At 35.4% G+C, this 15,000-nt stretch overlaps 1 protein-coding gene across 1 annotated transcript in view; it reads left to right on the forward strand.

The window, feature by feature from the left end:
• Positions 1-15,000, forward strand: part of LOC106871988 (cilia- and flagella-associated protein 221) — a 103,168-nt gene that overhangs the window by 19,679 nt on the left and 68,489 nt on the right. Inside the window, exons 3-6 of the mRNA XM_089365986.1 lie at positions 6,643-6,738; positions 10,966-11,066; positions 12,783-12,886; positions 14,061-14,217. Of these exons, the coding sequence (XP_089222112.1) occupies positions 6,643-6,738; positions 10,966-11,066; positions 12,783-12,886; positions 14,061-14,217 (458 nt within the window). The remainder of the gene's footprint in view (positions 1-6,642; positions 6,739-10,965; positions 11,067-12,782; positions 12,887-14,060; positions 14,218-15,000) is intronic.

Consider the following 15,000-nt stretch of genomic DNA (forward strand, 5'->3'; position numbering starts at 1 on the left):
TTTTTCTTCCTATATCGTTTTCTCTCCTCTTTATCATTGACTTTACCTTGATTTTTTCTTCTGTAAAGTTAGTTTTTATGTGCTTATAGGCAGACACATATATTAGAGTGGGATTATATGTGTATTCCTCTCAATGCATTTAAGTATATTATATTATTAACTATGTTTATTTATATATGTGTGCATGTATGCGTGTGTGTATATATATGTATATATATATGTATATATATATATATATATATATATATATATATATATATATATATAAGTATGTATATATATATATATATATATATATATATATATATATATATATATATATATATGCATATATATATATATATATATATATGTACACACACATATACGTGTATTAATTTGAATATCCTAGTGAAACTTATAAGTGACTATCAAAAAATTAAATGTCTACTTATGTTAATGTCTATGTCTGTCTATATATATGTGTGTGTGTATACATCTATACATATATATATATATATATATATATATATATATATATATTTACACACACACGCACACACATACACACATATATATGTATATATATGCATTTATAAACATACATACATACATACATATATATACATATACATACACACCCACAACCACCCACATACACACACACTCACACGCTCGTATATACAGATAGGGAAGGAGAGAGAGAGAGAGAGAGAGATTATTATGAATGCATATATATATATAAAGTCTAGAATATCTTGAAGAAGCCTGATCTCTGCGATCACTGTTTTTATATCCAATTTCATATGCCTATAAGGTTTATCACATACAGGATTTACTTATGTTATCAATTTTCTTATGTGTTTGGGCTTCTAGCTTTCTACACATGTAGACTCTTGCACACCAATACAGGCACACCTACACACTCTATAAGAACCAAAATACTCACACACATACATATATATGTACACACATACTCACATCCATCCACCCACCCATCCATCCATCCATCCATCCATACATACATACAAATATACATGCATTCATACAAACATACACACACATATTTATGTACATATATAAATAAATGCATACGTGCATACACACATACCTATAGACAAGTATACGTATATACATACATGCACACACATACTTACATATATATCCCCCCCCCCCCCCACCATCGCCCCACATTTACTTGAAAGATTGTAGAATGTGAAACTTAAGTAGTGGCAAAAATCTCATTTACACTACATATATCGTCAGAAGTATACTATACAGTTAAGAAGATTGTTTTGCAGTTCTGTGGTTCTGGGTTCAAACCAGCTGCACGGCGCTTGTGTGTGAACCTCTTATACTGTTGTCTTGGTTTGGCATGTGGTATTTACCAAATAATCTTTTACTTGTTTCAGTCATTTGACTGTGGCCATGCTGGAGCACCGCCTTTAGTCGAGCAAATCGACCCCAGGACTTATTCTTTGCAAGCCTAGTACTTATTCTATCGGTCTCTTTTACTGAATTGCTAAGTTATGGGGACATAAACACACCAGCATCGGTTGTCAAGTGATGTTGGGGCCTTGTGCCTAGAGTAGTAACAAATATCTTAAATGTCCTAAGGCAGTGAGCTGGCAGAATCGTTAGCATGCCGGGCGAAATGCTTAACAGTATTTCATCTGTCTTTATGTTCTGAGTTCAAATTCCACCGAGGTTGACTTTGCCTTTCATCCTTTCAGGGTCGATAAATAAAGTATCAGTTGCGTACTGAGGTCAATCTAATCGACTGCCCCCCCCCCAAAAAAAAAATTTGGGGCCTTGTGCCTTGTAGAAAAGAATATCTTAAATGTCCTGAGTGGCAGAAAATATGCCCTACCCGTGACGGAATTGAGAAATGGGTGTTAACCCTAGCTCTTCCAAACCCATTTTGTGCCGTATTAGAATTATAGCGTGTGTTGGTGTCATCTGTGACTCTTATGGTATGTAAAATAAAGTGTTAAATTTGATGACAACGATGAACATGACGACGATGATGATGATAATGATGATGATGATGACGACGATGGTGATGATGATGATGATGATGATGATGATAATGATGGTGATGATGATGATGATGATGATGATGATGATGATGATGATGATGGTGGTGATGATGATGATAATGGTGTTGGTGGTGGTGGTGGTGGTGATGATGATGAGGATGATGATGATGATGATGCTGACAGCTGAAGATGATGATGAGGATGATGATAATGATGTTTAATCTGAAAAAAAAGGCCCTATTTAACTGTTTAAATATTACTAAAGTTCAGTTCATTTTTAATTACATTTCAATAACTTGAATTCTCTAACACTACTACCACCACCACCACCACCACCACCACCACTACCACAACACGAGCATCATCATCATCATCATCATCATCATCATCAACAACAACAAAACCCGGCAACAAAAATGAAAACAAAATAATAGAAATAATTTTTGCTTTTCATTTATTTTTTTTCCCCGTGTTTTTTGTTGCTCGTACTCGTATCAAAATATTATGAACTAGCAACCTCACTTAAAAATGATTTATTCTCCTGCTGTAATTAAGTATTTTTCAGAATTGGCTATTTGACGAAGAAATTAGCTACTTTTCTCTTTCTCTTTTTTTTTTTTCACTCTCCGTGTCTTGTGTTTTGCGTAATATTTTAGTTTTCTTGCTTGTATTTAATAATAATAATAACAATAATAATGATGATAAAGATAATAATAGTAATAATAATAATAATAATAATAATAATAATAATAATAATAATAATAATGAAACTGCAAAATTCATGTGCTTTTGGTTTGAATTTTATTGCTGTTAATGAGAGAAGGACTAAGAAATTTTCTTGTGAAAATACAAAGAAACAGACGAATAACTCAAGTGAACACAGCAACAATATATGTGTGTGTGTGTGTTTGTGTGTGCATGTGTATGTGTGTGTGTGTATGTGTGTGTATTTGTATGTGTGTGTATATGTGTGTGTGTGTGTATATGTATGTGCGTGTGTGTGTGTGTGTATATATATGTGTGTGTGTGTGTGTGTATATGTGTGTGTATGTGTGTGTATGTGTGTGTGTGTGTGTGTACATATATATGCATACACACATATTTGTGTATATATTGTATGAATAAATATTCGCATATATTTATACACATGCATATTCACATATACATATACATATATACATATATACATATATATAGATATTTATAGACACACACACACACACACACTCTCACACACATATATACATACATAGATATATGTATTCATATATATATATATATATATATATATATATATATATATATATATATATATATTCATACACATACATATACAAGTATATATAATGTATGTACATATACATACATTTATCATTCATACATACATACATATATGCATACATATATATATATATATATATATGTATATATATGTGTGTGTGTGTGTGTGTGTGTGTGTCTGTATGTGTACACATGTATGTATATATATATTATCATTTTTGTTCTTTAGATTTTACAGCTCACCAATCATCTTTATATGAAGCAAAAAGACAAAAAGAAAGAAAGAGGACAAAAACTAACAACCAAAAATTCCTAACAAAAAAACTACCCTCACCGCAAAAAAAGAAAAGAACCCCCACCCCCAAAAAACAACAAAATAGCCAGAAATTATCCAGTAGTTAACATTGCCGTTGATGAATTCTTTCTTTTTTTTCATGCTTTTATTTGTATTAGTTTTTTTATTTTGCTTTTAATAAATATGATATATTTGATATTGGTAAATTTTAAGGTAATGAACGGTGATCGTGGCAGAAGAGCAACGGTAAGAGAGAGAGAGAGTGAGAGACAGGTAGATAGATAGATAGACAGAGAGAGGTGGCAGGGCTGGGTAGGAGGTGAGGCAAGGTTTATTGTCGTGCATAAAACAAGCTTCCTCTTCTTCGGCTCATGCTATGCTGCGCTTAGCTGTGAGTTGTGTTGTATGTCCTCTTTAAAGTTTTATTGCTCATTGGCCTGGACAGAGCAACAAAAGTTGGCAACAAAAGAAACCATGATTGACTTCCCTGCGGTGGCATTTATTACAGATCTTTGAGAAATGCTCGTTCACTTACATCATGTCTTTTGTTGTTGTTGTTGTTGTTTTTTTTTTATTTATTTCTGGTTTATTTTAATTTTTTTTTTCATTTTGTTTTCTGTATTTATTTTCTGTATTTGTGTGTGTTTGTGTGTATGTGTTTGGACACATGATGGAGTAACGCTGTTTCCATCATCACCACCACCCCCGCCACCACCAACACCACTGCTACCCCGCTACCATTGTTGCCATATCAACTGTTGCTGATGTGAGGACTACCATTAGCACCAACAGCACCGTCACCATCACCATCACCACCACTGTCACCGACATCATAAACACTGCCACTTCAAATAATACTGCCCCCCCATCACCACCACCACCCCCAACACCACCACGCCAACTGTAACCAGAACCATCATCTCCATGCCAGTTGCTGCTAGCACTATCACCTCTACAACCACCGCCACTATCACCATCGTACCAATTACTGCCAATACCATCACCACCATCACCAACACTGGTTGTCAAGTGGTGGTGGAGGACAAACACAAACTCAAAGACACAAACACACACACACACTCACACACACACACACACACACAGACACACACACACACACACACACACACATGATGTGGTTCTTCCAGTCTTTGTCTACCAAATCAACTCGCAAAGCTTTGGTCTGCCTGAGAAACTTGCTCAAGGTGCCACGCAGTGGGTGGGACTGAACCTGGAGTCATGTGGCTGGTGAGCAAGCTTCTTACCACACAGCCACGCTTTTCGTCCTGTTTGGGCAGACCTTTGAGCAATGATGTTCCAGCCATCTCGTTGCTTTTCTTCGGCAGATGACAACAATGACAACAGCAGCAAGAACAACAATAACAACTACAATGGCGACAGCAACAACAACAACAACAACAATGACAACAACAACACCAACAACAACAACAAGAACGACAACACCAGCAAGAAGAAGGGCAGTTAAGAAAGTTTCCCCCTTTTTGTGACATTAATTGTGGTTGTTTGGCAAAGTGCTCATACTTGTCATTTCTGCTCATCTCTTCTCCGCTGTTCTCCATGCAACCCCCCCCCCCCCCCCACTGCACTCTGTTTATGATGACAGCGAAATAAAAGACAAGGAGTTGTGGGAATGTTTTTTTTTTTCTGTTGTTGTTTTTTTTAATCTTTTATTACCATGTGGTTGTTTGTCATTTCTTTATCGGTTATTGTTGTCGTCACCATCTTCACCATCATCTGCATCCTCATAATTATCGTTACCATGATCGTTGCTATCCTCCTTTTCTTTCGTATCATCATCACCATCACCATCATCACCATCATCTTCACCATCATCAGTGTCATCGTAATTATTGCTATCCTTCTCATTCTTATCATCATCTTCATGTATAAGTATGCATCTTTATATGTGTATAAGTGTTTGTGTGTAAGCAGAAGAGAAAGAGAGAGAGAGAGAGAAAGAAGATGAAATAGAATGAAGAAAACAATGTCAATTTGCCGTTTCCATACAGGAAACCATTGTTATTCTTCCGTTATCATGTAAGATCTGAATGCCACAGACAGGAAGATATTATTACCGAAACTCAGACTTCTGAGCTGGTTTCAATCCCTGCTCCATGCTAGTTCACTTCTAATATATCCCTAAATATCATTGTTGTTGATATTGTTTACTAAACATAACATTCATTACGGACTACTCACAATAGTCAATGGTTTTAATATTGATCTTGAAATAATGTTATTGATGAAGTTAGTATAATCTAGTATTAACCCTTATGTTACAATACTTTCATCGAAATACTCTGCTTTTATTTCAATTAATTTCGAAATTAACGAAGAATTTAGTAAAATTTATTAGAATTTATTAAGCTCATGTTTCGAATACAAATTCACATGAAATTTTGAAGCAAGGTTTAATGTCGATCATGTTAAAACAGGAATTTTTCTATTAAAGAACCGAGGATGCTCTCAGGTGGTTTGGTATTAAAAGGTTTAAGTAATCTTAATATTGTTATGATTGATATTATATAGTTAGTGCATAAGATTAATAAATATGTATTGGAATGTAATAATTAAATATTGGGGCCTGTTTTTTTTTGTTTTTTTTTCTAATTGAATTCGATGTATCTCTGGATTAAATGATTCTTTGGTTATTAAATGTAATATATAAAGCTGTGTGTAACTATCAGGGCTGATTGAGTAGAATTATGATCAAAGACACTCCAGCCATGCCCCTCTCATCTTTATTTTTTTTAGTAATAATGTAGGTTGCAGTATGTTATCTGATAAGTTCTTCGCTTACCAGCTATATGGTTTTGGGTTCAAATCTCAAAATGATGATGATGAGGAGGAGGAGGAGGAAGAAGATGATGATAGTGAGTGGTTTGAGGGAAATTTTGAATTATCGCTGTTTCTACTGTTCTATATTCTAGAGATGATAATTCTGTTTGCTTGCATTCTAATTAATAAGCTACGAATTCTTTCATACTCTTGGATTTTTTTTTATGCCATTGTTGTTTTCTTTGATAGGGCCACTTAGGTCCTGGAACACAAATGTCGTGTCAAGTGGAATTTGTTCCAACGGAATGGAGATATTACTATGATTGCATCAGAATTCATTGTCTGGTAAGTCCATGACCTTTTTCATTTTTCTTCATTTTATGGAAGAAAATTCTTCAAGACAAGCTGCTAGCTCTGCTAAAATTTGAATGGCTGCAGTAAAATGACTGAAACAAGTAAAAAAAAAAAAAAAAAAGCAAAAGAAAATACTTTTACTGTATTTTACTGTATAAAGACAATTTTCAAAAGCACCAAGAGAATGATATTTACCTCCGCCTTAGCGAAAGCGGAGGTATTGTTTTCAGTTGTGTTTGTTTGTTTGTCCATGGACAAGATATCTCAAGAACCACTGGATGGATTTGGATGAAAATTTCAGGGATGTTTGGCCTCATGACTGGCACGAACTGATTAGATTTTGGGATTGATCTGGCACTGAACAAGGATTCTGGATTATTTTTCCAGTTTTTTTTTACTTAATTTATGAAAGCTATCAGGTTCATTTTAAGTATTCTCATTTGTGAGAGCAGTCGAGTTTATTTCAGATATTTCCATTTTAAAAATCATCTCTGGCTAATCATTGAGAGAAAGTTAGTGTTACTTTGTTTCTCAATGTTTTCATAGGTATAAGTGAAGCTAACTAAAATATTATTGTGAACTTCTCTCAACTTTTCTCATTATTTAACACAATTTTTACTTGGAAACGCCAACACAAACTTTCTTATGTTTGTATTTAATAACAGAAATAAAATCACATCTCAGTGGGCAGGAAATCATTATTGAAATAATTGTGAATTGTCTCAGGTCCTGTTTGTATTGTTGTCAAGGTTATAGTGTTATTTATATAAATAATACTGTTAACTGGCTTTGTTTTAATTTCATTTGGTCTTTTGGAGGCTGTGTATTTCTTAACTTCTTAGTTTCATGTTTTTAACGAGGAACCAGTGTTGTTTGTCTTAATATTTAATATTTTTATATCTTCTGTCTATCGTCCGCACAGCACCTCAATCTTAAATCTGAACTCTGGAATCTTTATTTCACCTTTAAATTTTACATACCCCCCCACCACACACACACACACACACACATATATATATATATATATATATATATATACATCATCATCATCACCATCATCATTATCATCATTGTTTAACGTCTGTTTTCCATGCTGGCATGGGTTGGACGATTTGATTGGGGACTGGCAGGCCAGGAGGTTGCACTAGGCTCCAATCTGATCTGGCAGAGTTTCTACAGCTGGATGCCCTTCCTAATGCCAGCCACTCCAAGGGTGTAGTGGGCGCTTTTTATGTGCCACCGGCACAGGAGCCAGTCAGGCAGCACTGGCATCGGCCACGTTCAGATGGTGCTTTTTACATGCTTCCGGCACAGGAGCCAGTCGGGGCAGGGAGGCTGGCATCGACCATGTTCGGATGGTGCTTGTGTGTGTGTGTATACGTATATAAACATGTGAATGTATATTTGGATATACGTATACAAAATCATATATCTATATATATGTATGCGTATATATAAATGTATGTATATATATATATTTAAATGGATGTATATTTCCATATATATTCATATAGTCATTCACTCATTTGTTTATTTATTTAATTACTTATCTTTATAATTTCCAGGTGGCTGAGTCTCTGTGTCCACAATCTAGATAGAAACTTAATTGTTCATATCGTTTTGGCAAAATTCCAGTTGTTTGTTTTCGCGGGCAAACGAATTGCTGTCTGTTAACGAGATATATGTTAATTTCAATGTTATGAGTTTTTCCTTCCTTCCTTTTCCTTCTTTCTTTCTTTCTTTCTTTCTTTTTCCTTTCTTTTTTCTTTCTCTCTTTTGTTTCTTTGTTTGTTTCTTTTTTTTTATATATTTATTCATTTCTTTCTGCCTGTGTATCTATCAACATTATCTATCTATGTATATCCTCTACCTATCCTTCTAATACTTTGTCTATCTATCTATCTATCTATCTATCTATCTATCTATCTATCTATCTGTCTGTCTGTCTGTCTCTTTGTTTGTCTATGTGTCTATCTCCCTCTCTCTCACTCTGTCTTTCTATTGATCCCTCTACTACTTTGTCCATCTATCTATCTCTCTGTCTATCTATCTATCTATCTCTCTGTCTATCTATCTATCTATCTATCTATCTATCTATCTATCTATCTATCTATCTTTTTTCTTGTTATATTTCATGTCATATGTGAAAGGTACCAGCTTTTGGTGCTTCCGTTAAAACAAACATCTGTTTGTGTTAGTAGAATGTCTGTGGCAAAACAATATAAGATTTTTCAAATCGAGTCGTGTTTCCAAAGCTTGCTCAGTGATTCGTGATGTGTATTTATTTATTGGCAAAATAAATGTATTCCGATTAAATGTTACAGCAGGGTCATAGAAATTAAATTCTTTTCTCTCACTCAGTTAAACTTGATTTGTCCAATGCTATTTGCTGATCAAATCATCGTTGTTGTTGAAACAAAAGTGACGACTGTCTCGGTAAAACTAATTTCTGTATTTCTGTTCCACTGTCTGTCTGCTTTATTACCATTTAGTGCAGAAATGAAATAAAACGGTAAACATAAAAAAAAAAAGAAAAAAAAAAAGAAAAAATAATTTAAGCTTCATTGTGGTTGTTCTCCTCACTAGAAATAGTAGCTAAATTACACTTGTTTTTAGTGGTTCTTGTCCCTTTTGGCTTCATGCTATTTTGAAAATCAAAGAAATTAGTGTCACATACCATATAAATAGCATAAGAGAGATAGAGGATAGATAGAAAGATAGATAGATAGATAGATAGATAGATAGATAGATAGATAGATTGATTAATAGATAGATAGATAGAGAGAGAGAGAGAACTTTAATGCTCCATCTGCTAGAAATAGTAGCCCAAGTACACTCTTCTTTAACAGTTCTTATTTCTTTTCGCTTCATGTTACCCTGGAGCTCAAATAAATTCATGTCACTACAAAGACAGGAAAAAAAAAAAGAGAGGTTCATTGTTGTTGTTCCAATTGCTAAAAATAATAGCCAAGTATATATTAACCAATGCCTTTATCCACTATGCTATGTCCCTGGGCAGTGACAAAATAAATAATATTCGTATTTGTTCTGACATTTTTATGTTCTGAGTTCAAATCCTGCCAAGGTCTATTTTTGCCTCTCATCCTTTCCATCACCATCAACCATTGGGTTACCATGACGCTTAAGTGACCAAAATTCTCCCTAAAGAGGACATCTTTGGATTACTTGTTTACAGCTAATACACCCCCCGCTTGTTGTTCATACATATATATTTATATATATAAGGTTGAGGAGGGTATTGGATTTAACCAAACCCCGGAGGATACAGGTAATACCGAGTAAGTGCTGATCGGTATACAAACTAATCGGTATACAGCACTTACTCGGTATTACCTGCAAAATGGAATATATATACCTCTGCCACCTAAGCTATATCAACTTTCGTTCCAACATAGATTTCCGGATTATTCACACAAGGATTAATCTGCACGAATTTCTACACGGATATTTACCACTGGAATGAAACTACACTTCAAGTACTGTTCTCTCTTTTTTCAGCACATCACACTCTTTACCACTTCATACTAAAAATATCCGCCTATGGATATAATAATAGATAACTTTATTTTTCCTGTCTCCGATGAAGGGAAGTACTGGTTCTTCCCAGAAACAGCTGTAAGACTCTATCCATAAAATTCTTCAACCTTACCTTTGCTCTCTTTATCCTTTTGTTTTTATATATTTACATATATATATTTACAAAAATAAGAGGAATGACCAGCAAAAGTGGACTCCTATATGCTAGAAATAGATGCCGAAAGGAGTCCACTTTTGCTGGTCATTCCTCTTATTTTTGTATATAATATAATTTTAATCTTTGGATTTTTTTAATTTGCTAGACCACTGGTTTTAATTGATTAATATCAATTTCTACCCTTATTAATAAATTTTATATATATTTTACAATAGGCTTCTTTCAGTTTCCACCAACCAAATCCACTCACAAGGCTTTGGTCAGCCTGAGGCTATAGTAGAAGACACCTGCCCAAGGTGCCATGCAACAGGACTGAACCCAGAATCATGTGACTGGGAAGCAAGCTTCTTACCACACAGCCACGCCCGCATCTATGAAAATTATAATTTTTTTTTTTCAGCAAAGCCTCACCATATTGTGGTAACCATAGTAACTTAGTGGCTAACCTTTTATGAAAATGATGCAGTTTTTCTTTTTTTTCTTTCTTTATATTATATTGACAGGAAGAGGAGAACGTGATTGTGCCCATCCATGCTTATCCAGTGATGAAGAATGATTCTTTACCAGAAAGCTACACATTCCCTCCAACCCCCATTGGTGAACAGTAAGTCAACAACAATTTTTCACTGTTTACTTGTTGTTGTTGTTGCTGCTGTTGTTGTTTTTAGCTGGTGCTGCTGCGGTTGCCATTGTTGTTGTTGTTGTTGTTGTTGTTGCTGATGTAACTGTTGTTATTCTTGCAGCTGCTGCTGCTGCTGCTGCGATTGTTGTTGTTGTTTCTGTTACTGCTTCATTTTCTTCTCTGTCTGTCTGCCTGTCTGCCTGCCTGTCTGTCTGTTTGCCTGTCTGTCTGTCTGCCTGACTGTCTGTCTGTCTGTCTCTCTCTCTCTCTCTCTCTCTCCCTCTCTCTCTCTCTCCCTCTGTCCCTCTCTCTCTCTCCCCCTCTCCCCCCTCCCCCTCCCTCCCTCCCTCTCTCATTCACACCAGTCTTTTGTTCTTACTTATAACCAAAGTTAATGGAAGCATTTCATTCGCTTTTTCCGTTTTTGCATCAAATTTCTGTCAGAATCGTTAGCATACCTGGCAAAATGCTTCGTGGTATTTCACCTGTCACTACGTTCTGAGTTCAAATTCTGCCGAGGCTGACTTTGCCTTTCGTCCTTTCGGGGATCGATAAATTAAGTACCAGTTACGCACTGGGGTCAATGTAATCGACTAGTCCCCTCCCCGAAAATGCCAGGCCTTGTACCTATAGCAGAAAGGATTATCATTATTATTATTTGGTAGCTATTTCTAGTGGGTCAGTTGACCACTCAGAAGTCCTACCTCTGCTGTTATTGTTACAGATGTTGTTTTCACCTTCAGAAATATTAACGGCAATGTGATTATCTCTTCTTGTTAATTAATTAAAATTCTTTTGAAGTTTTATGTTTTTTTTTTCTCCTCTCTGTGTGTGCGTGTCGGGTTCTTTTGAAAAATTTTTCTTTTTCTGTTTGATTCTTTTACTTTTCTTCTAAAATACATTATTATTTTATTTTTGTTTGTCTGTTTTATTCTGTTTCAATGCAACAAATTTCTAATTTCTTACACCTTTCTAGCCCCCTCTCCACCCCCAACTCTTTTCTTCTTTTTTTCTTTTTTCATTTTGTGCATTCAAAGTTTTCGATGTTTGGTTTGAGAAATCAGAACAAAAACTTTTTTTTTTACCCCACCAGAAAAGAGGTACGCAGTAACAACCATTGTCCTCATCATATTCTACTTCTGCTTTGCCATCATCATCATCAGCATCATCATCATCATCATCATCATCATCATCATCATCATCATCATCATTATCATTAGCATCATCATCATCTTCATCATCATCTTCATCATCGTCGTCATCATCATCATCATCATCATCATCATCATCATCATAATCTTCCCCATCATCGTCTTTGCCATCATCATCATCATCACAACCACCTTTCTGCTATAGGCACAAGGCCTGAAATTTTTGGGGAGGGAGCTAGTTGATTACATTGACTCCAGTGCATAACTGGTACTTATTTCATTGACCCCTCCCACCCCCAAAACAATGAAAGTTGACCTCAGAGGAATTTGAACTCAGAATGTAATGATGGGTGAAATATCGCTAAGCATTTCACTTGCTGTGCTAATGATTCTGCCAGCTCGACACCTTAATAGTAATAATAATAATAATAATAATAATAATAATAATAATAATAATAATAATAATAATAATAATAATAATGATAATAATAATGATAATAATAATAACAATACTTGTTCACATTTCTTTTGTTGTATTTTTCTGCAGGCAAGAAAAAACATTTAATCTGTCTTCAGGTGTCCCAGTTGATTTTGAATTCAGGTTAGATTATCTGCAATCTAATCCAGCTTTCACAGTTTCACCAATGGAAGGTACCTTACTTAATCTTTCCCTTATATCTTTTTCTGCACCTCTACCATTGTTACTGCATTCATGTGTATCTAATCACATAGAAATTAAGCGACATCTGTTTCGTTGCTTAATTTATTGGCTGCAACAGTGTTTGAGTTATTGGGCTAGTATCATTATTATCGTTATCATTGTTTAATGTCCATTTTCCATACTGGCATGGGTTGGACGGTTGGACAGGAGTTGACCAACTGGAGAGCTGTTTAGGGTCCAATTATCTGTTTTGGCATGACTCCTATGGCTGGATACCTTCCCTAATGCCAATTACTTTTCGGAGTGTTGTGGGTACATTTTATGTCCCACCAACCAGGACATATATATATATATATATATATATATATATATACTTTATTTAAAAGCAGCAGAAATATAACAAAAAAACCGTTACTCTGAGTTTCACGTTCCCGTTCATCGGACAAACGGGAACGTGAAACTCAGAGTAACGGTTTTTTTGTTATATTTCTGCTGCTTTTAAATAAAGCATATTACTCTACCTCTGGTATTTGAGTACTCTTTTTTCCACCTTGTTGCACATTTCATGTGCTTACTCCGGTATATATATATATATATATATATATGTATAGATTCTTTTATTCTTTTACTTGTTTCAGTCACTTGATTATGGCCATGCTAGAGCACCGCCTTTAGTCGAACAAATTGACCCCAGGACTTATTCTTTGTAAGCATAGTACTTATTCTACCGGACTCTTTTGCTGGACCGCTAAGTGACGGACATGTAAACACACCAACATCGGTTGTCAAGTGATGGTGGGAGTACAAATACAGACACATAAATACATACATAAATACATACATACATACATACATACATATATACATACATATATACAGCTCTCTAGTCTTGCAAGTTATATGCCAACCTCACCAATGCTGGCACCATATAAAAAACGCCTAGAACACTCTGTAGAGTGGTTGGCATTAGGAAAGGCATCAGCTATAGAAAGTAAGCCATAGCAGACTTTTATGCACAACGCAGTCATCGACCTTGATAGATTTTGTTGAACTGTCCAACCCATGCCAGCATGAAAAGCAAATGTTGAATGATGATGATGGTAATAATGATGATAATGATGATGATGATGATAATATTTTCTTTTATTTAAAAAAATTTTTTAGGAATTATTCCTGGAAACGAAAAAGTGACATTCACAGTGACATTTGCACCAATCAGATTTGAAACATCCGTAATAAAACTGCAGTTAAGCATTTCCCAGTTCAATTTCAAACCACAGTTCTGCACCCTGTACGGCTCTTCAGTACCTGGACTTGAAATGTAAGTAGCTAATTATATTGCTTCAACCACGGCCTCCAGACGACTTTGGAAGCTCGTGAAACTCTTCTAGACAGTCCTCCTTGTTTAAGTTGGTGAATGCTGCCATAATCCTTGCCTTCAGTTCATCTTTGGTGTTACAAGGAGTTTTGTTCGTCTCTCGCTCAACTGTGCCCCACACATAATAATCAAGCGGGTTGCAGTGTGGGGAATTAGGTGGCCAGATGTTAGGGGTGGTGTGGTCGCAGAAATTGTCTGACAGTCATGACTGGGTTCTTCTGCTTGTGTGGCATGGCACAGAGTCCTGTTGCCAGACATAGGCTTCTTCCAGGAGCCACCCTCTTGACCCAGGGCAGCATTACCTCCTCCAGGCATTTCATATAGGCCTCCATGATGAGTGTGTAGCCGTGTGGGAAAATGAATGGAGGCATAACATTGCCATCACTAGTGATCACTCCAAATGCCATGATGTTCACTGGATGTTTGATTTTTATTACTCTCGGTACATGTTTTGGGGACACAGCAAGCTAACAGTTGTTCTGTGTGTTCACCATCTGTCCATACTGGAGCTTCCTGCTTGAATGCCAAACAGTATAGCATGTCATTTCCAAGTTTCTGGCAGAGTGAATTGCATCATGGTACTGTTTTTCTCACAGACAGTACCCAACTGGCCCTACTATACTGTGTAGTACACAAAATCAAAAACAAACAATGCACATGTGCGAAATTAGAAATATATAATGGCGACAATTTACCTATCGCAACTGATATTTATATATATATATA

Source organism: Octopus bimaculoides, chromosome 18 (genome assembly GCF_046866305.1).
Source record: "Octopus bimaculoides isolate indiv1 chromosome 18, ASM4686630v1, whole genome shotgun sequence".
In the NCBI taxonomy this organism is placed as follows: domain Eukaryota; kingdom Metazoa; phylum Mollusca; class Cephalopoda; order Octopoda; family Octopodidae; genus Octopus; species Octopus bimaculoides.